The sequence below is a fragment of the Pseudopodoces humilis genome, chromosome 20, assembly GCF_049639895.1.
Source record: "Pseudopodoces humilis isolate 2021_Gansu_Grassland_sample_001 chromosome 20, ASM4963989v1, whole genome shotgun sequence".
NCBI classification, from domain to species: domain Eukaryota; kingdom Metazoa; phylum Chordata; class Aves; order Passeriformes; family Paridae; genus Pseudopodoces; species Pseudopodoces humilis.
Genome location: NC_142219.1, coordinates 1,044,729 through 1,068,009, shown reverse-complemented (window position 1 = coordinate 1,068,009; position 23,281 = coordinate 1,044,729). Strand labels below are relative to the sequence as shown.

The window sequence follows — 23,281 nt, the reverse complement described above, 5'->3', positions numbered from 1 at the left end:
AGAGCATTTCAGAGGCTCCCAGCTCTCTCTCCCTGCCTGGGTTTCCAATCAGCCACTCCGTAAGTGTGGAACAAACCAGAACAACAAACAAACCTCTTTCCTCTGGAGCTGTTGACACGTGAGTCTGAAATCAGAACAGACCCGATGGAAATGAAGCTGTTTGTTTGGACAATATTTTACCCAGGCAGACCCACCACATGAGTGTTTCCATGAGGAGAAACCCTCTTGCAAGTCACGACCTTTTACTTTTATTTTTTTCCAGGTTGTTCAGTTTTAGACTTAGCTTGATACTGGGACGTGCATGGAAGGAAACATAAATTTTTACTGAGCAAAAGTCAAGTGCATTTCTTGTCCAGGAGCTGGCATCAAAGATGTTCCAATGTAAAGGTAATCTCAGTGCCTGAGGCTGCTCTGTGGTTTTTGTACTTTGCCTGCTTATCACTGCTGTGCCCCAAAGCTCCTGCCTGACACGGCTGAGAGGCTCAGGCAGCTCGCAGGCAGGGAGGGGCTGCCTGGAGAAGGGAAATTCAGACAGAAATTCAGACAAAACTGCCTGGAGCAGAGGGGAATCCAGAGCAAAGCTTCAAAGGCCTGAGAGGTACAGGTTTAAATCCATCCACGCTCTGTGAGATGTGTGTTTTTAGGCTGGGTCTGCTCCTCTGTGCAGTGATAGCAGCCAAAACCCAGCCTGGCACTCCCTCAGTTTTTATCCTGTCTGCAAACAAGCTCGGTGCAGTTTGCAGAATTTTAGGGCAGCACCTGCCTTGATTTTTAAAATCAGTGTTGGCTATAAACACGATTTCCTCGGCAATTTCGGTCTCATTTATTGTTTTAAGAGGAGCATCCTCTGCCACAGCTGAGGGATTGCAGGAGGACAGTGACTTCACATTATAAAATGATGTTTTGAGCCCTTATTTTATATTTACAGAAGAAATTTCCCCAAGAATTTGAAGGATGAACTCAAAAGAGGAGAACTTGTGGAGTTCTTTTTATTTCCTTCCATCCCATGAGATTAGATCCCAGATCACTGGGTTTTGAACTGTTGAAATTAGCAATTTTAATTAAAAAAAGTCTGGGTTTTTTGGTTGCATCTATTTTAGACCACCCCCTGTGAAACACTTTACAAAAACATGTGCACTCATGCCATGATTTCAATTTTATTAGAAAAATAGCAATACCAGAAGAAAGTCTCTTGCCTAAGGCATATTCCATATGTTACTGCTCAGTGCTTTATTTTTCAGGCCTGCAAGAGACAAATGCACTTATTCCATTATTAAAGCCAGCGACTTAAAGTGCAGCCCTACCCTGGAAAAAAGAAAAAGAAATGTGAGGTTCTAAGTTCATTTTCCATCAATAGCTCCTACACTGAATTAGTTGAGATTACAAATGAAAAGGTGCTGTTATTTTTCAGCTGTGAAAGCGCTTTGGTACAGAAATCACAGCACAGATCAGCCTCAGTGTGCCTCTGCAAGGTGACTCCAGTTTCCATGAGGTTCGTGTTATTTACTGCAGCCACCGAGCCTCTTTTTGCATGTATATAGAGGGCAAATCCTCATAATTGAAATGTTCTCTGAGTACTCAGCCAGGGGAATACAAACATCATCTCGCTGCTTTTCTTCCCTCCCTCCCTTCCCCTCCACTCGGAGAAGTTTTAATGCGAACGCAGAAACACAATTTTGTTCCTTCAAACCCCTCTCTGCTGCAGCAATGATTTCATAACCTCCCAGTTCTCAGCTCTCTGCCTTATCATTAGAAAGTAAATCTCCTGTCTCCCCAGTGCTGGGATGGATTTATTGCCTCTGAACCCCCTGTTCCCCGCGGCGCTGCTCAGCTCGCGCTCCTGATTTTCACCAGGAGCTTTGGACAAACGTCAGGAGCCACGAGAGGATCCCACATGCGCTGGGAGAGATGGCTTCATCCTGGGGCCTTCAGCTGTGTGAACAGCAGAGGTGAAAATAAACAATAAAAAATAAAAAACAGGTCACTGCTGCTCCAAACGCCGCCCTTGCGAACCGAGGCTGGGAGATTCCAGCGAGGAGGGATCCACTAAAAGGCCCAAATAAGCAAATTTCAAATTTCCAAATACATTCCCAGGTGTTAAAGAGTTGTTAGGGGCTAATGTTGACGAGGGAAGAAGGAGTAAAAGCACGTGGGAGGGGTGGTGTTTATTTTCTGCATCACCTGCAGTAAAATCTTTTTTTTAAAACTGCTGATCTAATGGGATTAGGAGGGCAAAGGTTCTTAAAAATCAGTAAAATTGGATTGAGAGAGCGGGTTGGTAGTGAAAGACTAAATTAGATGGCAGCTGAAAGCACACTTCAGTAACTGGATTGGGGCTGGCAGCCCTGGAGCTCGGGCACCTCTGCTCAGGGCAGGCCGGTGTCTGAAATCGCCTCCCCCAGCTGAAGCTCTTGACCCAGCGTTCACTTGGAGAGATCTTTTCAGATCAGTTCCACTGCTGCTTTTCCAGAACACAATTACACATTTTGTTACTTTTTATATGCTGAAAGGGTGGCCTTAACATTTCCTAATAAGGTGTAGAATGTCCTTGTGGCCTATGACATAAAATGAAGTCAGGGATGATGCTGTGCTCTGGGACAGTGCTGTGGGTGGCTCAGGATGACACCAAGGTGATGTGGGCTCATTGCAAGGCTGGCACACTCTCTGCATGTTAACTCAGGGCAGCTCTGCCCCGTGCAGCTCTGCTGGTGGGATTTATTCAATTTAGTGCTTCTTTGTGTTCAAAATCAGCACTGGCTCTCCCTGTCAGAGCCACAAACAACAGGTCTCTGGGACTGGGATAAGTTTTCAACTCCATGTGCAAGTGGATAATACCTGGAGCTTGAGTAGTTTGATCCAAACAAAATCAGGGCTCTTCCAGCAATTTATGATGTGAATTTTTCTGTTTCTTCTCCCTCTAACAAACCCTTCTGGGGTCCAAGCTCTGTGGTGATGCATTAGTGTGACAGCACAGCAGAGCTCCCAGCTTTTCTCTTGAGGCTGCTGTTTCTGCTCACAGGAATGGCACAGCCCAAGCTCTGGGCTGCCTTAGCACCTCTGTGTGAGAGGAACATGTGCCCACGCTGCCGTGGCTGCATTCAGCACTGAAGCAGAGATGGCTGCGTGTTCCTGTCCTGTTGTGTGATGGTTTCTGACACAGGAGCTCCTGCTGAGAGCTGCTCAGCATCCCCAGCTCGTGTGGCTGGAGCAGGGCATGCACACCTGCTGAGCCACGCCAGAAAGGGGCTGGAATTTTCAGGGAGCTCGAGGTACTAAAGGCCTGACCTGGTTTTCAAGCGCAGCAAAGCAGACTCAGAGCTGGTCCTGAATTATGTCTGTGTGAAACTGCTGTGGCTGGGAGAGGTACCTGATGGCCAGTCTTGTCCCCCTTAATGTCAGTAGCATGAGCTGTATCAACCCTAAAGGGCAGGAGATTGAGAACATCAGTGTCTTGCTTGAGGGAAACGTGTGAGGAATTCTGCAGAAAGAGCTGTGAGACTCAGTCATTTGTCTCTCCTGGTGTGAACACTCTGAGTGTGAAAGTGTCTGCTGCTCTCAGGAAAAATAAATGTATAATTGCACCATCAGCTGATGAAATCAAAGTGAAATTGCTGGCAGCCTTCTTCCTGCCCTCCCTGTGTTTTTCTAGCATTAACATTCCAGCTTTGTCACCTTTGATCAGGGGAAGATAAATCCTTCCTTTTGTAAGGAGCAGAAACACTTTCCCTCGATACATAGAATAATGGCCTCTTCTGTATATTATTCATATTCCTCTCTTTGTACTTGTCATTTCTCTATATCCTTGCTTGTTGCATACCCCATAACTCTTGGTCGTTTTATCTAAGACCTTTCAAATAAGGAAGTGGATGGCTTAGGAGGCAGGGAGAGCTTTGCTAAGGCATTAAATGGGCTGGCACATTCAGTGTGCAGGTGCTGTACCAGCAAGCCTCTTCAGCTCCCTGCTCCATGGGGCAGGTGCTGGGCATCCCTCACAGCGACAGCCTTGGAGGCACGGCGAGAGGAGCCTGCCAAGCTGGGCTTTCTCACCTTACCTGCAGGTAAATCTGGGCTTTCTCACCTTACCTGCAGGTAAAGCTGGGCTTTCTCACCTGTACCTGCAGGTAGAGCTGGGCTTTCTCACCTGTACCTGCAGGTAAAGCTGGGCTTTCTCACCTGTACCTGCAGGTAGAGCTGGGCTTTCTCACCTGTACCTGCAGGTAAAGCTGGGCTTTCTCACCTGTACCTGCAGGTAGAGCTGGGCTTTCTCACCTTACCTGCAGGTAAATCTGGGCTTTCTCACCTGTCCCTGCAGGTAAAGCTGGGCTTTCTCACCTGTACCTGCAGGTAAAGCTGGGCTTTCTCACCTGTACCTGCAGGTAAAGCTGGGCTTTCTCACCTGTACCTGCAGGTAAAGCTGGGTTTTCTCACCTGTACCTGCAGGTAGAGCTGGGCTTTCTCACCTTACCTGCAGGTATTGGTAGAACAGGGGTTTCTCTCCTGTACCTGCAGGTATTGGCAGAGCAGCACAGAAATCGAGTTTGTCTTTGGCCCAAACCAGTGTGCAGCAGCCTGGGCAGCCCTGAGCACCTCAGAGGGAGTGGCAGAAGGATGTGTAATCCTCTGTATAATCCCATATATAATCCTGTATATAATCCTGTATATCATCATATCCATTAGTGCTCTTTTAGTTGGGTGTCTGCTCTTTGAGGCATTCTGCTGCACTCCTGGCACAGCCACAGCCTAAACTGCAGCCTCTTGATGTGGCTGTGGCTGCAGGCACAAACTGCAGCTGGGGCAGGGCTGAGGATGTGCTGCAGGGGATGCTCCCTGTGCTCAGGGAAAGCATTTCCCTGGGAATGTTCTCCCTGTGCCACGGGCAGTGTTGGGAGAAGCTGCTGCAGCACTTGGAGAGAGCCAGGCCTTTGTTGCTGCTGGAGCCTGTGCAGCCCTGGATCAGGTGCTTGTGTTGGGCCCTGTCATTTGCTATTTAGCTTCAGCGAGTTTCTGCTGCATCAAGCTGAAACAAAATGATTTTCATCCCTGCAGTTAGTTGCTGGCTGGAGCTGGATGAATTGAAATGACTTTTGGGGAGAGTCATCGAGGGGGAAAGAAGAGACTCCCCGGGAGATGATAAAGGGAATGTGACTCTGGAATCCTCGCAAAGAGGGAAGCAGTGAACACAATGAGAGTTCCAGATGTTTTGATCTGTTCATCTTGTAGGTGTTTTATGTTGGTTTAGGTATATCATGACCTTAATATCTGCATCCAGGAAGAAGCTGTTGCCTGTGGCTTTCACTGATAGCTGGTTTTCTTTTGATACATCCCAGAATCGTCCTGCTGATTCCTGCAATATGTCAAAGGAGCTCAGCAGCTTGTTGCCCTCTCAAGACTTCACTCTGTTCGCTGTGGCTTCAAGAGTCCTCCATTCTCTTGAAGTACAAGCACAGACTCAAAAAAAGAATTTTAAAAAGAGTCCTTAAAATGTGCTGTTGCAATAGCTGATGATAACCCAGAGCTGCTGCTCTTGGTTGTGTCCAGCAGTGTTGTTGAGATAATATTGATGATCCAAATGGGCCTGGCAAATCAAACATCTAAAACCTGGTCCAGAAAGCTTGTGGTTTCCCACGTGCAGACATCTGCCCCTCGCTCCTAAGGCAGCCCCATCTCCATGAGAATCCTTTCAGAATCCCCAAGGCAAACAGTGCCTTGTTTAAAAAAGTGTCAAGTCATGCACTCATTTTGGTTGCAGCTTTTTCCCTTTCTCTCTTGCTCATTTCTCTAGAAAGAGCCCTTTCTTTGATAGGCTGTAGTTAGTAAAGGTAAAGCCTAGCAGCTTTTGAAGAATTTATTAATGATTAGAAAAGTTTATCTGTCTCTCTTCTCAGTTACTTTCAGGGGAAAAAAAAAGACAAATTCCAGAAAAAGCTGCAGGAGGATGAGAGGAGTTCTGTGCAGGAGTTAAGCTCCCTGAGCCACATCCCATCCGTGGTTTTTTTGTGTTGCTTTCTCCTGCTGAGCTGCAGGAGTTCCCATCCCAGATCTGTTCCTGAATACACAAACTACCAGCAACTGCCTCAGGGCAGGAGGATTTGGGCTTTTGCCGGATAAACTCAAAGCATGAAAGAGCCCAATTTGGAGGCTGTAGCACAGATCAGTGCCAGCATTTCCTAGATTAAGACTCAATTCTGTGATAAAAGCTATCGGTTCTGTCTGCTCCACCCCCCAGACCATCTCTCTAGCGTTGCTGCCACGCTCCTGCAGCACAAGGTGTGCTGGTTCTGGCACAAAATCCAGATTAGCTGTGTTGACTTGCCATAAAGTGACCATCAGCAAGTGTGAGGGTTGTGATGAGCAGAGGAAGAACCAGGTTTGGGAGTGGTGGTCCAAGGGCTGTGGAGGAGCCACGTGGCCATAATTCCTGCTCTGCAGTTATCTGAGCTATCTGAGTTATCTTTCTGCCTTGTCCATCACAGTTTGGGCACTCAGCTGTGCCAAAAAGTTGCCCCTGGTTGGTGCTGCTCCGTGCTTCAGAGGGAGGTGATGCCTTAAGCTTTAGCTTTCATATTTTCCAGATTCTGTACTGGTACCTAACTCTGAACTTCATATGGAATGTCAGCAAGTTCTCCTCACAGCTCAGGCACACACAACAATCCTTTTCCAGCCCAGAACCAAGGGCACCATTGCAGCTTCAGCCCCAAAAACAGCAGAGAATTGAGGAGAGCAATCTGGGACTGCATCACCTGCAGCTGGAACTGGACAATTCACCCCAAAATGGAAATGGACCAAAAATTATAAAAAACTCCTGACCCAGGGCCCATCTTCTGTCCACCTTGGGTCCATCCTGGGTGCAGCCACAGCCAGGCTCCTGCACTGCCCAAGGTGCATCCTTGGAAGGGCTTTTAATAAATCCCCACTTTATTCCTTTAGCTCTGTCCAGTCTCTGCTCCAGGAGCCCCTCGAGGCAGAGGGAGGGGAGGCAGGAGTGGGTTGGGGCACAGGTTGGTGCAGAGCCTGCACAACCCTGTGGGCTGCAGGTAAAACCTCCACCCTTCAATCAGTGTAAATCAGACTGATTAATTTACAAATGAGACAGAGCTCCATCCTGGGGCTGAACCACCCAGTGATCCGTGCTCTCTTCAGCTGCTTGGACAGGAACCTAGCATGGGTGCATTTGGAACAACTACTTGAGTGAAAGCTCCTCTCTTCCTCACTGCTTTAAGGACATTTGGCCCTTTCTCCTTCCAGCAGCTGATCTCAGCAAAATTATTTCCCGAGGGGAAGAAGAAAACACAACCCTTGTAGCTCCATGGCTGATGGCAAAACTGTATTCAGAGCAGCCTCTGGAGGGGGAGTGAGGGTGGGATTAAAAACACAAAGGGACTGCATGGGAAGATTACTTCAGAAAGTCACTTGGGGTCTAAGTAATAATCCTAATAACCACTGCAAACAGTAAGTATTTTCCTCAGCACTGCTATTGCTCTGCCAGCTGGGGGAATGTCACAAATATGCAGCTTAGAGATTTTTTTTGGTAATAATAGAAACTGGATGTAGTAGGGAAATATAATCTCAAAGCATTTACTTATCTAAAAAGTGTCTCTCCTCCTATAAAATAGATCCATGAGCTTGTATTTAGCATGTGCAGCTGAATCTGTGCTCTGGATTCACCCTGGTAGGATTTTTATTTACACAACACCCATCTCTGTCTCTCCTGCCTCTCTCAGCAGGCATGTTTTGGTGTGAGAAAGATTACTCCAGCTCTCTTTGTGACAGCAAAGCAGACAGCCTGGTCTCCTGTGTCTCCCCATGTGATGAATTCATAAATGAGTGTTCACCCAGATACTGATCCCACAGCAAAGACTTTCCAGGGATTTTACCTGGATGTGATTATGCATCAACTTCTTTCACTCCATGCAGAGTTCCTGAGATGGATCTGTCACTCGTACCCATTGGTTTGTTTGAGTTTCAAATTAGAAAAGAGCTTTGCTACTCATCCACCCTTGAAGGAAATGGAGAACTGCAAACTCAGACTGTGCCCATGTCAGCTGAGGTCAAGCATCTCAAGTGCTTGGGATGAGGAGAACAGAGGCATTAAAGCACTGCTGCAAACACCTCTCAGGCACTGCAAGACCTTGGTCTTCTCTGTAATTCCCTTGCATTTCCTGTGAAACTAGATTTTTTGCTGATTCCATGAGTAAAAGGTAATAGTGAAAAGAGGGCTAAACATATTGGCCAAGTCCCCTGTCTCAAATGAGATGTGGTAATGTACTCAGCAAAGCTGCTGGTTAATGTGTACATTGTAAATTCCGAGAAGGAGAGGGTTCTGTGCCATCCTGGGACAGCGATTATCACCAGGGGGTCTCCATCCTTCCTACCAGGAATGGGGCTTTCTGCTCTGAGATGTCAGTCTCAGGTGTTGGAAGAGGAAAATTAGGGATTCATGCTCTTGAAAACACTTATGCTTCTGCTTTCAGTTTTGCCTCTTCCTCATTTCTTAATAACTGTGAGGATTCATTGCCAGTGGCTCTGGGAGCTGAGGCTTAAACATCCATAAATATCTAACCCCGTACCCTGTTACTTCATGTAAAACTGTGGGATTTGGCAGCAACCTCTACATCCAGAGGAATTCCTGGGGCTGTGGGTTGGGGAGTGGAGGAAGGAAGGAAGGCGTGTGTTGAACTGGAGCTGTTTGGTGCGGGACTTTGCTTTCTCCTGCCTTGTTGCTGCTCTGATCATTTGAGCTCAGTATCGGTGGTTTTGCCACCTAAGTGGCCCCAGAAAAGCAATTGTCCAAGGCAGAGAGGGCAAGGAGAGCTTGTGCCAGCATTGCAGGAGCTGCCTGAAGCTGTGAGCCTGCTCCAGGTGTGGGTGCTGCCCTGAGCAGTGGGTGTGAGTGGATGTGAGAGCCCCTGGGGCAGCAGGGGCTGCAGTGGATGTTTCTCTGGAGCAGCAGGAGTTGAGGTGAAGGCAGCAGCAGCTCAGTGCCAGCTGCTGGGAACGTCAGGGGTGTGCAGTGTTTATCTTTGCTGGAGGCAGGATGTTAGCAGGTTGTAAACTCACATTGGGTTTCCTTGAAGCTTGGAAGACAGATCCAGATTATTTGTGTTGTGTTGTGCAGCTCCATCCTGCTTTTACTTAAAGATTTTTTTGGATTGCTCCCCCCGCCTTGCCTAATCCCTTAGCTAGTGCTATTAAAATTAAGGCTGGAGAAAGCAGTTTTGTCAGAGATCTGTTCTTCTGAGATTCAGTGACTGTCTGTGCCTTGAGCAGGGTTATCCAAACTTCACAGAAAGCACCTCTTTTTGCTTTTCTTCTAAAACTCAGTAAGGGGATAGCTGACTCTTCAAGAGGACTGGTAATGGTAACAAAGAGTTAACCACAGCTATCAGCCCAAAACCCGAAGAACCCCATCCCTGGAACATCCCAAAATACATTGAATTTCTTTTCTGGAAAGAAAAAAGTCTAAAATACAGCTGTCAGCATCCACCTCGTGCCTTGGAGCTGAGCTCTCCAAATCTTCCTAAGGGATATGAAGCACCTATTCCTATTGAAATAGAAGAGAGACGATTTTCCAAGGAAATCGGGGAGTTTCAGTTATGTAAGAAACACCACAGAAGATCAGTCCTTGAGCTATTTTATCTCTCAGGACTCCTCACTGTGGGGAGAATCTGTATGATTTTGATGGACATGAAAGTCACCAAAATACACAGTTTTGGGGAAGCTGAATTTAGGCCAATTTGCCAGACCAAGGAGGTTTCAGAAATACTGAAATCCGCCTCAGCTGCTCCCTATATTCAAGAAGCTTAAGCATTCTGATTTGGAGATCCTTAAAGGGTTTTAATACTTCATTTTCAAAGTGAAATATTTCCATTTGTTTTGTTTTGACATGTTATTTTTTTCCAAAGTCATTTCAAATAGAACAACATTGTGGTCTATTGGAAGTGAAAGGAAAATTGTAAGGAGCGAAGAACAAGAACTGCGTACCTAGAGTTTAGCTGTTTTGACATTTTAAAGGCTGATTTCTCTCTTTCTACAAAAGTGGTTTCCTGAAGGCTTTTTCTGGATACACCATGAGAGACAAATGCCTGAAGGAGAGAGGATGCTCTGAGCAGCAAGGTCTTTGCTTTTACTGATTCTTGCACAGATGGCCCTTTGGAGCAGCTTCTGAGTTGGGGACCAAATCTGAAATGCTGCTACTAGCAGTAATTTATTACCTAATCCATTTAGTACCTAAATTCTGCAGTTGAGGAGGGCTCTCTTTTCCAGCTTAGATGGGTTTGTGGCTTGTAAATGAAAATTTCTGTAGGAAAGAGGTGGCCACAGAGAGCACTGGTGGCATCTGCCTGCTGGAGTGGACTGGATCAGACAGGGATCCTGTGTGGAGCCCAGCAGGAAGCTGGAGCTGATACCTGATCCCCAAATTCCCTAAGCTGAGCCACAACTACTCCATCACACTTACTCTGGCTGTGTGTTTTGCAGATTAAAGGATCACATATGAAAGGCTGACACAGCTAACCAGGTCATCTTCTGGCTTCTCAGCTTTTAATGAGTAATGCTTTGCAGGCAGATGTTTGTCCTGTTCCTTCAGAGCTGCAGTGAGATCTAGCAACTCATTTCGTACAGAAAGATGAAAGGAAACATATTTACTTAATAAAACAAATCTTGCTTAATTGCTGTGGTCAGTCTCTTGCCTGGGTTTTATGGGTTCCTGCAGCTGGCTTTAATCTCCTGATTTACTCTGGGAGCAAAGGAGGAGAGGAGTGAATGTAAATCATGGCAGGAAGAAGCTGAAATTTTTCTGGCAGAACTCATGAAGTTTTGAGACTTCTTGTAACGTGCAGTCCGGCAGCAAGCCAGCGGGAGAGCTTCCCTGGGCTTCAGGAGAGTCACCGAGGGAATTTCTTACAGCGCGACCTTTACAGCCAGAGAAGTCAAGGGCTTGCAAGGGAGGGTTGGCAGAGTATCGAGAAGCAGCGAGGCTCAGGAGAAGACTGACCAAAAGGGGTCAGCATTTGTTCAGCTGAAACTGCAGCCTGGCAGGGTAAGGAGCCGGGATTTACTGCGGAGCAGGAGCATCCTCTGGGGAGCTCTGCACAGTGCCCAGAGCCGGAGCTGTGGCTGGAGCCCTGCTCGGACCATGGCCAGCCTAACAGGAAACAGCTCCGAGGCTGGGCAGCTGTTCCAGACACCCTGGGGCTCCCTGAGCACAGCAGCTGAGTGTTGATGTAGCTGGTTGTTCCTTGGAGCAGCCCTGTGGCCAGGGTGCTGGGCAGACCTTGGAGCACAGTGTGCTTGGAGCGGTCCCTGTGCCGGGCACATCCCTGCTCTGCTCCAGCCGCACTCCTGCCCTTCCCCTGCCCTGTGCCACTGCTGCTGCCAGCTCGGCGTGCCTGGAGCTCAGAGCCTTCCTCTGCAGCTGCCTGTCCCCAGCACAGCACATCAGACACGGCAGCTCCGCCTGGACCTGCCTTCCGAGCGGGAATCCCTCTGCAGGGAGAGCGGAGATGCTCTCTGACATCAGCACACATCAGCACAATCCTGCATGGGAAGAACTGGTGGCAGCGCTGGGCAGTCTGTCCTCTCTAGCACCGCTGCAGGTAGCAGAACCCTTCCATGGCCATAGAAGTTCCACAAGATTAAAACTTCAATTGGAGTAGGAAGCTGTAATTTGAGCTCCTTAAATCATAAGTCCCATCTCCAGCTCTGGCTGTTGCTGATTCAATTGCCTTTTGGTTGCTGTCTTTAATAGCTGTACAGTATTATATCTAAATACTGCTGACATTTCTTGTAATTTGAGGATAGTGGGATGGAAGAATTAGATTTTCATCTGCAGTTGATCAGAATGCATTAATTAGAAGCATCATTTCTAGATTTGATGTGTAAGGAAGGTGAGCTGCTAAATGGAAATCTTTGTGTATAACTGAAAGCTTCGAGTTGAAAATGAAATATTTGCTTGGAAATTGTACATTTGCTGTGTGATAGTGTGAGTAAATAAATGCTTTTACTTGGTCTCAACACGAATTAAGTCATGATTCCTAGGTAAGCTGCTGGAGACTCTCTGTAATGTCTTTGAGATGCTGCTTGCTCTGCATGCCAGCAGAATCTTTTAATTCTCCATTTGAGAGATTTAAAGAGAGACAGTTATTTTGAGACAAAGCTGAGGCAGAGATTTCCTGTGCTATGCATTAATAACCTCAGAAGTTGAAGCAAGAAAATCTCCCAGCGTTGTGGCTGCCATGTGTTGAGAGGGAGGGAGCGAGGGCTGGAGCTGACCTCTGCTGTTCTGCGCTGTTCTCAACGATGGGCTGTGTTCCATCCTGCCATTCCAGCTTTGCTTTTAGCAGGAGAACAAAAGCTGTGCTTAACTTCCAGCACACACACACACACCACCCTCACAGGAGCGAGCTGCTGCCCCTAGATTCTGTGATATTTGGTTTTGGGTGATCCAGTGGCACTCCCAGGAGATTGTTGGCAATAACATTGGAGGGGAGGATTTTGCTCTGGTGAAGTCCAGGCTGACAAGGTGTGGCTGGTGGATGCTCACAGAGCTCTGTGTGAGGGTCTACTTGTGGATAAGCAAAAAGGGAAAGAACTTCCCAAGTGCAGTGGGGAGCCCCACATGGAGGAAACCCAAAGTATTTCAGCTGTTTGTCCTCTCTATTTATTGTCACCCTACCCACCAACCTTAAGTAAACACAGTAAATTTATAAATACTGTGAGATAAATACAGGAGACTGTCGAGTCATTTGGCCTCCAGGTCCTCTGTCTTGGGGTTGAAGTGCTATAACTTACAAATTTTTATGTACAAATTTGGCACTATTGATTAAAAAAAATGAATATTTAATCACAAACATCCAACAAGGTCAACAAATCTTTGGTAAGTAATTAAATAGACTTTTCCTTGATAGCACTCAAACGCCAAGTAAATAAAAATTGGAGTGAAAACATTTGTAGCGTATGTGTACAGACTGCATTTGGAATTGTGTGGGGCTCAGTTCCTTCTGACTTAATTCTGATTCATTCATTGACCTTGTTATGTAAAACTCAATGCCCTTTTTAGAGGGAGAGTTGCAAATTGTGCTTCTGCATATTTATTTCGGAAGTTCAATCTTCTGGGTGTTCATACCCTAATTCCAGTCCTAAGTGCAATCACAACATTGATTTTTCTCACTAAACGTAACCTACTTTACCCTGGGATGGAATTTTTTTTTTAATGGGTTTTATATAATGGCATATGTGAAAACCACTCAACTTAATGCCCCATCCTGTAGTTAATTAACAAAATGGCATTGCAGCCGTGGTGTGGTCCTCTGGCAGTGTATCTGACCACTAACCCTGGCCATCCACAATGCCCATCCTAATTAGCAGGAGCCCAGGTATCGACTGTGTCGAGCTCCATGGTGGAAAGAGCAATTTGCAGCTGCTGACAGAGCTGTAATTCTGCTGAAAATCCAAACACCACTCATTTTGAGCAATGTTTTGTCATTTCAGAGCCTGTCTCAAGGAACAGCTGAACAAAGTATAAACGATGAGTTTTTACTTCTCTCCAGTTGCTAAATTGCAGTGTCCTAAAATACATCCAAACATCTCCTAAAATACAGATTGCTGTAGAAATACTGCTGGATTTACACAGCTTCAAGATTGGCAAGATCTTATAAACACTGAAACATTTATTTATTGTTCATTTATTTGAACTGTAATATACTGGAGAACTTAATGGGACTTAAAGCTTTAATGAACCTTCAGGAATGAATTTGATTCTTCCTTTGCCTTCCTGCTTTTGCTTGAGTAATTCAGCTGAAGGCATGAGAGATTCATCAGGCTATTTTTACAAGAGCAGGACAGGATTCTGTAAAGCTCCACGGTGTTTCACGTTACAAATGAGAGAATTAATCATTTATGCTTTTATACTGAGAAAAAAACTCCAATTTTTCTTCTTGAATACCTTAAATTAATTGTGTTTTGTTGAAAAACTGCAAGAAGACAGGTACTCTCAGTCACTCCTAACGACAGCTTTCGAGTGTTTTATTGGCTGAAGATGCAAAAAACAGGTTTTTAAAGAAACTTAGGGGCCAAGTCCTCATAAATGTCAGGAAGATAGCAGCGTCTTGCTAGATGGTGATTTCTGCTCAGTAACTAACATTTTGTGTTGCATGAATATTTTAGAAAGCTGTGATTTTAAGTTCAGCCTCTGTGCTGTGGTGAAGCCAGTCCCTGCTGGGAGAGGCTGTGGTGAGCTGTGGTGTTCACTGGAGTCAGCTGAGGATGAGGCCAAACTGCTCCCAGGGCTGGGCACTCCTCAGTGGCATCCTCCTCCCTCCTCATCCTCTTGTCCCTTACTCTTCAGGAGGGCAGGGCTGTCTCACTTCTCATATTCATTCCTGGTGCTTCGTGACAGAGCTGAGCATCAGCAGTTCAACACTCTGCACCCAAACACCACCTTTGCTGGGAATTCATGGTACAAATGCTCTTTAATTAACAAGTGGTCTGTAATTAGCCTTCCACGCAGTTGTTGCTGATGTTATTAGCATCGCTAGAAAAATACAGGTAACTTTTCCACAGGCTGTAACAGCTGAGAGTGGCAGAAATCTGTGTCCTGTAAGAACATCTCTGGGTTACAAAGTCTTGTCTTAATCAACAGCTGTATTCTCTCCAGGCTGGAGATTTCAAACAGGACTTTCCTTGGGAATCAGCAGGAAAGAGGAAATTGTCAGGCAGAGGAGCAACAACCACTGATATCCAGAAGAATATCATCTGGAATAAAACTGGGTTATTAAAAGGCCTCCAGTGGAGCATTCCTCTGTGCAGTGATGAGGTACAATTTTGACTTGATACAGACAAACATTCCAGAGTGTTGGGACAGGCTTCTTTCAATAAAAAATACTGCCTGAATAAAGAACCTTGAGTGCAGGTTTTCCTACAGGTTCAGTTTGACTCCTAAGTCCAGCCTGCTGTTGGCAGAACATAAAAGGGCCCTGTCCAAAAACTGTGATGTGGCCATAGCTCTGCATTCATGGTCTCCCTCTCCTGTTTACTGCTGGGTTAGAGTACATCTGATACTTACCTTCAAACTGCTCTGCTGACATCCCCGTGCCTGAGCTGCATCCAAACATCCCAGTCCTGAATGAGGCTTGTAAACCTTTCCCAATTGCTGTTTCCAACAGGGCAAAGGTGAAGAAGGGTGTGAACATTCTCGGTGCAAGGACAAGTGACCCCCGGCAGTGGGACGTGAAACAAGAGGTGGGCAATGGTGGCAAGCACTCGACCACTACAGTTATTTGTCAGAGGATAGCCCCAAGTTCAAGGAACAGGTATGAAACCTCATCTTCTCGGCACATTAAACTCATTTATGTCCATGATACCATTCAGGGCTTGAAAGACTTGAGGCTCATATTAGCACTGCTCACAGCTATTAAACCTGTAGCCTGGAAATCTGGAGACACTCACATTAACTGTGGTACCATCTGCTGATCTATAACGGGTGATAAAACTCATCAGTTCAAAGGAAAAATTAATACAAGAGACCTACATTGGGGCTGGGGGGTGGTGTCGTTTTGGCAGCAATATGAATATTCTTAATTTCAAAGGGTTTTACTGGAGCTTTAATTTTTTTGGTTTGATAGTTTTGACCTTGTTTCTCTGAACATATCACAGCCTCTGTGGCTGGTTCATGGAGCAAGCAGTAAATTCTTCCACAGTGAGCCACTGCACAGGGTAATGCAAACCTCCCAGTGTGTAACACAGGAGAATCCCCTTTGGAAAAGAGTGGATTCTTCCAGAACTGCAGGTTCCTTTGGCCTGCTGGGTGACAGTCTGAGGCAGAGCTCAGTGGGGAGCACTGGGATGAACTGGGCTGCCACTGCTGCCTCCCTCTTTGCTGTGTTTTTGGGGACTTGGCTGTTGCACTGCACAAAAGCAGGGCTGTCCCCATAATTAGGGTTGTCTTCCATGGCACACAGGAAAGTTGTGTATTTGCAGTGGAAATTAGCTCTTCCCAGGTATCACACTGAACTCTCAGGATGCTGCTGTACATTAATCCATGCAGAGAGCTTCCCACTGCACAGATCCAAACAACGCTTGGTCAGCTCCAGGATTATTGTTAGCCACAAACCTGGGCTCATTGAGGAGCAACATGAAATCTTTGGTGGGTGCTGGGTGGGTTATTGCTTTGCATTACACCTTCAGGCACAGAGAACCTGAGCAGGTTTTAACTCCTGTTTTCTGTGCCCAAATATTGGACATGTGTAGAAATTCCTCTTGCCATGAGCAGCTCACACAGGCTGATTGTCAGAGTCAATGTATTTCCACCTGGTGACTGATCTCCTCTCCCTGTCTTTATCTCAACCCTGAGTCTTTCATTCTATTTTTTTTTCTCCCTGTCCAGCTGAGGAGGGGAGAGATGGAACTGCTTTAGCAGTCACCTGGCATCCAACCAGGGTCAACCTACCTCAGGACTGGTAAAGGGAAAAGAAAAATGCATCATTTGAGGCTGCCAGGAGTAAAAACTAAACCAGTTTGAAAGGGGGGACAAAGCTTTAAAACAGCATGTAGCTCTGAGCAGATTTGCAACTGCAGAACTATAATAGTCAGGTTATCAAACCCCAAATTAAATCTTCACAATCCAATTTGCATGAAGTCTAATTAACCCATAAAAATATTTTTGGCACTAATTATGCAAATAAAACTCAATGTTTTAATTAATGCCTCTCTCATTTGTGCATGTAAATAGTTGCTGTCTTCTGAAAGCGTGATGAGCCTCGGTTTGAGTGAAATGTTTGTGTACAGGGAAGAACTGGGTAGGAAACCTGAGGGAAAGCACACTCTGTAGTGGGCATTTCTGAGTTTCTGAGTGTCACTTGGAGCCCTCTGCACAGAGCACAAATACTCTGTTAAGCTCATTTAATTTGGTGGAGAATTGTGAGTCCCCAGTGGGAGTTTTCTGTTCAGGCTGGTTGAGCCCTGTGGGTTGTGAAGGGGATGGGGCAGTGTGGCTATGAGCTGCAGGGCTGTGCTTCCAGCACCAGCACTGCCTCATCCTGCCTGCAGCAAACTCAGCTCAGAATAATGTTGGTTAATTCATGTTGTAGAAGGAGTTTTCCACTGTGTTTGCTCAGGAATCTCCCTGCTGCACCACAGAGAGCCATTGCGCTCTTTCCCCTTCATACCCCAGGAGACAAGTGCCCAGACTCAAGAAAAATACTGATTTTTGTTTCCAGCTTTTCCTTTCTTGCACATTCCTCTGTCATTAGTGCATGGATATAATTAGACTGTAAGCACTTTGAAAGAAGCAATTTGATTCTGGATGCAACAGCAGCTAATACACCTTTCACATGATATAAATAATAGAACACGAGATATTTGAGATACATCACATCAGTAATTGTTTACCATTACCTTTTGAGAATTTAAGTGGGTCATGCTTCTTTACTTTTTTAAGAAATACTTTGTGGTGCAAAAGCCAGGAGCCAGAGCTTAGCTTAAAATTACTCAAAAAGGCTTTGCAACTATGGCAAGTAACTACAAACAGCTTGAAATCAGCAATGTTTGTGTGCCTCATAATGCAATTTCTGCTGAGATTCAAGTAGCTATTGATGAGGGTAACAACAGTGTTGATTAGTGAAAACAAGGCTTAGACAACTGCTTGGTTGCTTGTTTTCCTTTGTTGTTTCTGCTTCTGGAGGTTTGATGTGTGTGCTTGGGGTAGACAAAAGGATATTTGTGGTTACTGCTGGAACCAGTTCCATCTCTCAGCATTGCCTCTGCTTCCAGCCTAAGGCTGGTGTGGTTGATTTCAGAGGTGCCACACTCGGTGCAGGGGCTCCTGGTTTTTGGGTAGTTTATTCTGGATTGCCACAAGGCAGAGCAAGGGGTATTTGTGGTGTTTGTTTGTTTGAATATAGCAAACTTCAGTACAGCAGCCTCCACCTGCTGGCTTGCTGCCAGCTGTGAGGATGAGGAAGGCAGGTGAAGGCAGGAGCAAGGAGGGTACGGGGAATTTCTTAGGCTGGCTTCTCTGCCAAAGCACCAGAGCATCCTAAACTGAGGGTCAGGAGCTCAGAACTGAGTCTGAGCCAGGCCTAACTCCTCTTGCTGCTGCAGACCGGGGGTGTCCTGGAGCAGGGAGCCCTCAGCCGGCTCTGGGGCTGCTGTCCCTGATCCTGGAGTCACCCAGAGCTGTGGGGATCGGGGTCTGTGGGGCACAGAGTCACCCAGAGCTGTGGGGATTGGGGTCTGTGGGGCACAGAGTCACCCAGAGCTGTGGGGATCTGTCATTTGGGGGTCTGTGGGGCACAGAGTCACCCAGAGCTGTGGGGATCGGGGTCTGTGGGGCACAGAGTCATCCAGAGCTGTGGGGATCTGTCATTTGGGGGTCTGTGGGGCACAGAGTCACCCAGAGCTGTGGGGATCTGTCATTTGGGGGTCTGTGGGGCACAGAGTCACCCAGAGCTGTGGGGATCAGGGTCTGTGGGGCACAGAGTCACCCAGAGCTGTGGGGATCTGTCATTTGGGGGTCTGTGGGGCACAGAGTCACCCAGAGCTGTTGGTTTCTGTCAGCCAGGCAGAGAAGTGTGGGAGAACAGAGAGATTTAGAAAAACTGACATAATGGAAAAGTGCTGTGATGTAGCACTTTATCCTCTTGGCCTTGAACCTTTGGAGAGGCCTGTGGGCTCACGGCTCTGCAGCCATCTGTCTGATAAAGAGGCAGCCTGGGGAAGAGTGCTTCCAGATGTTGTGTTGATGTTTCAGGCCGTGTCACAGTCACTTATTCCCTCTCGTGTGCCACGTGTGTGCACGTTCTGTCGGGCTGGGGTTGTTGTGGCTGTGTTTCAGCGCTCTCTGGGTATCCTGCGTGCACATGAAAACAGTAAGGATGTTAGCAGGCTCTAAGTTTTTTCATATCATTAGCACGTGGAGGAAAGCAACAAAGCTGCTGCAGTTCTGTGCAGATCCCTGCTCTGTCTGGTAGCGCCATATGCTGCCAAGGGATGTCAGTGAAATAAATTCCCTTGTGATTGAAAAACAAAAGTAAAGTGTGTATGTACAACATGAGTCAGCCTTGAAAAAGTGTGAGCCATGTGGAGTGTGTCTGCCTGTAGCAGAACACAGCCAGCCTGTGCCCAGGATGTGAACAGACAAGAGCAGACACACATTATGATCAGGGAAGATGTTATTAATTATTTCAGAATCTGGGTCATCCTGCTGTGGCAGTTTTGGGTCAGAGTGGTTTGCAGAGCTCAGAAGAGTGGCAGTGGTGCCTGCTGACCTCAAAACCTTGTAGCCTGAGCACAGAGCGTGATGCTCACAAGGATTCAGAGGTTTAGTGCTTGTGGGTCAGGATTTTTTCATGCCAGTTGTTTATCCTTTTGACTGATAACCGAGGCAGGAGCTGAGATGGCACATGCCACTGCTGTAGGTGATTGGGAATTTCTACACATCTGTGTCTGCAGGGACAGAGCTGTACAGACTGTAGAGATACTTTGGGAGGAAGACACTAGCCATGAATGTCTTACACCATTAAACCCTGAAAGAGAAACAGTTTCCATTCATTTACCAGAAATTCACATATGAGCAGGCATTATATATAGATAGATGAACAAAGGAGAGCTCAGGAGAATCTCCATTCTTCATTGGATGTGGGGGGAAACATCATGACAAAGAATGAGGAAAAGGCTGGGGCATTAAATGCCTTCAGCTGAGCAGAATGGAGCCTCCATAATTCAAGGGAAAAATTGGAAGAAGAGCCTGGAGGTGTTGCTTGGCAGCTGGCTGAACGTGAGGCAGTTGTGTGCACTCCTGGAAAATGCAGCAGGAAGAGCTGCCCATGCCACTGGCTCCCTCTGCCCCACGCTGCTGCCTGCTGGCCCCTTGCACACAGCAGTCCCCAGTGCTTCCCATTTTAATAACCTGTAATTCACAGTGAAGTCCTCCACGAGAATCTTCTGATGCAGCCCATTCATGGAATGACACTTGTGCTCATTTCCTCTTTGCACTTTAAATCTGCTTTGGGGCAAGGTCAGCTCTTATTTTTGTGTGGTGCTGTTTGGATGGTTTAGCAGCTATTGTGACGGAGCCTTCCTTGTGATTTTGAGGCAGTGGAAGATAAGAGACAAAAGATGCAGGATTGGGGAGGAGGAATTTGTGCTTGTGTATTTTTTTCCCACCCTGCCTTTGAAGCAGAAACATCTGCTGAGAGCCACGAACAGCTGAGTTCAGCAATACCACATCACGCTGCCAAGCAACTCTGCTTCCCTCCGTAACTCTCACAGCACAGGAAATAAATCAGTCAGGCAATAAAGAATGGAGAAAATTTAGGAAAAAGTGCCAAAAGCCAAACCTTTCAAGAGTAAAGTGAATAAGAACTTTGTTAGTATTCGGCAAAGCAAACTGAAATATGTTTCTTACATATGTAAGACCTCTGTGCCATTGCTGCTTGAGGAATTTTGTTATTACAAAACTCCTCTGAGCTAAAGACACTTAAAGCTGGTGAGGAGAGACCTCAAGAAAGCTGGCTACAATATCATAAAAGACAATTAGATTATTTTAAATATTTTTTCCATCTCGTGTCTCTGTCAGATCAGTCACAGCTGACCAGCTAACAGTGGTGAAGTACCACCATTTATCTGAACCATTTCCATTCCTTACACAAAATATAATATATTAGACAGCTGAACCATTTGTTTCTGCACTGGCTTACTGAGATTTACTCTTCCAATCAAAGTTACTTAGGTTTGATGTGTTACTGCCTATTTAAAGTACTGATAAAAATCTCTATTTCTTTTGTTATATTATAACAGGGACTGCTCTATGAAACAGGTGGAAAATGATTACATAAATGCTGAGTCCTTGTTGTAAATCGTACAAGTTAAGCAAGGATGGTTAGAAAGCCAGTTGGTGAGTGCTGAGTGGGAAGATTTTGGGATGTGCTGCTGTGGGTTCCTGCTCTCCACTGGCAGCAGAGCTGTCCCTGCAGCCCCCATTCCTGCCTGTCCTGCTGCTTCAGATCATTCAGTTCAATTCCCAGGTGCCCCTCGTATGTAATTCAATAAGTTCCTTGTAAACCTGCAGTGAGGGGTGGTTAAACATGGCACAGAGTGAAGGCTGATGTGCCAGGTGATGCTGCTGCATCAGCCCAGGTATGTTTGTGTCCCTGACTCCCACACCTCAGGCACAGAGAACAGTGCTCCTCTCCAGTTGTGTTTGTAGAAAGATGTGAGGAATTGCTGGGCTCTCGTCCTCCAGCTCTCCAGGAGTTGTTGCAGTGTCCCTGCACTCCTGCCTGCTGTCCCTCAGGCTGTCAGGGACAGCAGGGTCCAGCCTATGACAAACAGCACCAGAATCCCATCCTGTACCTGGTTAATGCTGTGTCTCTGCCTGCAGATGCCTGGATGGGTCCTTTGCAGGCTGGCACAGCGGTGGCAGCAGTTTGTTGCCTGGCTAGGAGCAGTGCCTAGCAGTGCTCAGAGTGAAGGAAACAGCAATTATTGCCCTGCAGGCACTGCCAGCCCCTGAGCTCTGCCAGCAAACACAACAGTGTCCTTCAGGCTGGACAGAGCACAACTCAGCAAAACCCCCAGCTTCTCACATTCCCTGAGGATGGATTCCACCCCCTGCGTGTTGTACACAGTAAAGCTGGGCTAATACATGGCCTTAGGAAGTAAAAATCTTTGCCTGGTACAGAAAAAGCAACTCCTGTAGTTTGAAGTACTGTCTTGTTTCAGAGATCATTGCAGTTCTCCCCACAGCTCACACCTGAAAGAGGAGTTACTCTGTTGGCTTCCAGAAGCCATCGTTTGCAAATGATAATTTATCAACAGCTCGGGCTGCAGGGAGGCCTCTGGGATGTCACATTCTGGGAATGACAGAAGATCTTGGGTTTTTTCACTGTCACTTCATGGTGAATATCAGCAAATACTGACATTTTAAAAGGCAGCCTTTTGTTTTCAGAGCTGAGCAGCCACAGTCCCTGAAGTGTAAATCAGTGTTGGATTTGTGTTGCACTGTGTCAAGGGCTTGTACAAATCACCTGCTCCGAGCTGAGGTTTGCTCATGAGCTGGCGGCTTGGAGGGGACACAGGGAGTGTTTGGAGGATTCTCTGTATTTCCTGAAAGCTTAACAAGGTACAGCCTGGCTGCTCTTTTGAAAGGTGGTAAATGTCTGAATTCCAAAAAAAAAAGGTCAAATCCTGGCTAAATTAGTCCCTGGACTCCTGTTTCTTTGAGTAGATGTTATGGACAGTTAAGATCTGTAAGCACATCCTTTTGGAGTGCTTGCAAAATAAGGAATGAGAAATGAAATGGCAGTAGCAGTGTTATACAAGAGTTGCTAAGGGTTTTTTATGTACTTTTTCCTTAAGCAGGGCAATTCAATACTTTTTCATGGAAAAATCTTTGACGGTTCCCTATTGCTTTGAAGGCTCAGGATGAGGAGTGTCAAGGACTGGTTTAAATCAGTCCACATCCACTGAAACAATGTAGAGGGATTTGTCCCACGACCATTCACAAAAAACTCCCACAACTTTGCTGTTACTCCTTACCCACATGCCATAATGGCATGGAGAAGTGAGTTTATTAAAGAAAACTGAGATGTTTGTTGTAGAGAGGCTTTTGGATCAATCAGTGCTGAATTCCTGATGGCTTGCCAGGAAGTTTAGTCCCAGTTAAGTTTCCAGGGAAGAAACCTTGGCTTGATTGAAGCAAATGGCAAAATTTCCTTTTGCAGACTGAATTTCAGCCCAAGTTTAGAATAAATTTGGACTCTTTTTTCATTTCTCCTCTCTGGTGTACAGCTCAGAAAGCCAGGTGATCTCTTTTCCATCGAGGGCTGTGTCAACAGCTCCCACACTCCCCTCCCACGTGTACACCCTCATCCATGATGGTAATTACTGCAAAAAGGAGTTTAAGTAGCACCCCATTGATTTTTTTCCATGCTGCAGATTAATGGACTGAGCACGCACTCTTTGTAATCACACTGGTAGAAATTCAATAGTGACACTGCCAGAGTACTGAAGTGACCTCAGACACTGAATTCATCCCTATTCCAACTATTTTTAATGAGACTGGCATGTTTAGCAATGCCATCAGATGGTTTGGAAAGCGAGGTGTCCTGTCAACCAAAGCATTAGTGATGGGAGAATTTCAGTGTTTACATCTGTTCTCTCAGCCAGAGTAGTTCCCAGTGTCTGTGTGGCGTGGAGTTCATTCACTGGAATGCACTGAGCAAAAGGAATTTGTGATGTGTATGATCTGCATGCTGCACTCCACTAGAACAAGGTTTCAGCCAAA

At 46.3% G+C, this 23,281-nt stretch overlaps 1 protein-coding gene across 2 annotated transcripts in view; it reads left to right on the top strand.

The window, feature by feature from the left end:
• TMEM132C (transmembrane protein 132C) overlaps positions 1–23,281 on the top strand; it is a 166,636-nt gene that overhangs the window by 85,245 nt on the left and 58,110 nt on the right. For both annotated transcript variants that reach the window (XM_088064946.1, XM_088064947.1), the window contains exon 3: positions 15,162–15,308. In XM_088064946.1, the coding sequence (XP_087921072.1) occupies positions 15,162–15,308 (147 nt within the window). The remainder of the gene's footprint in view (positions 1–15,161; positions 15,309–23,281) is intronic.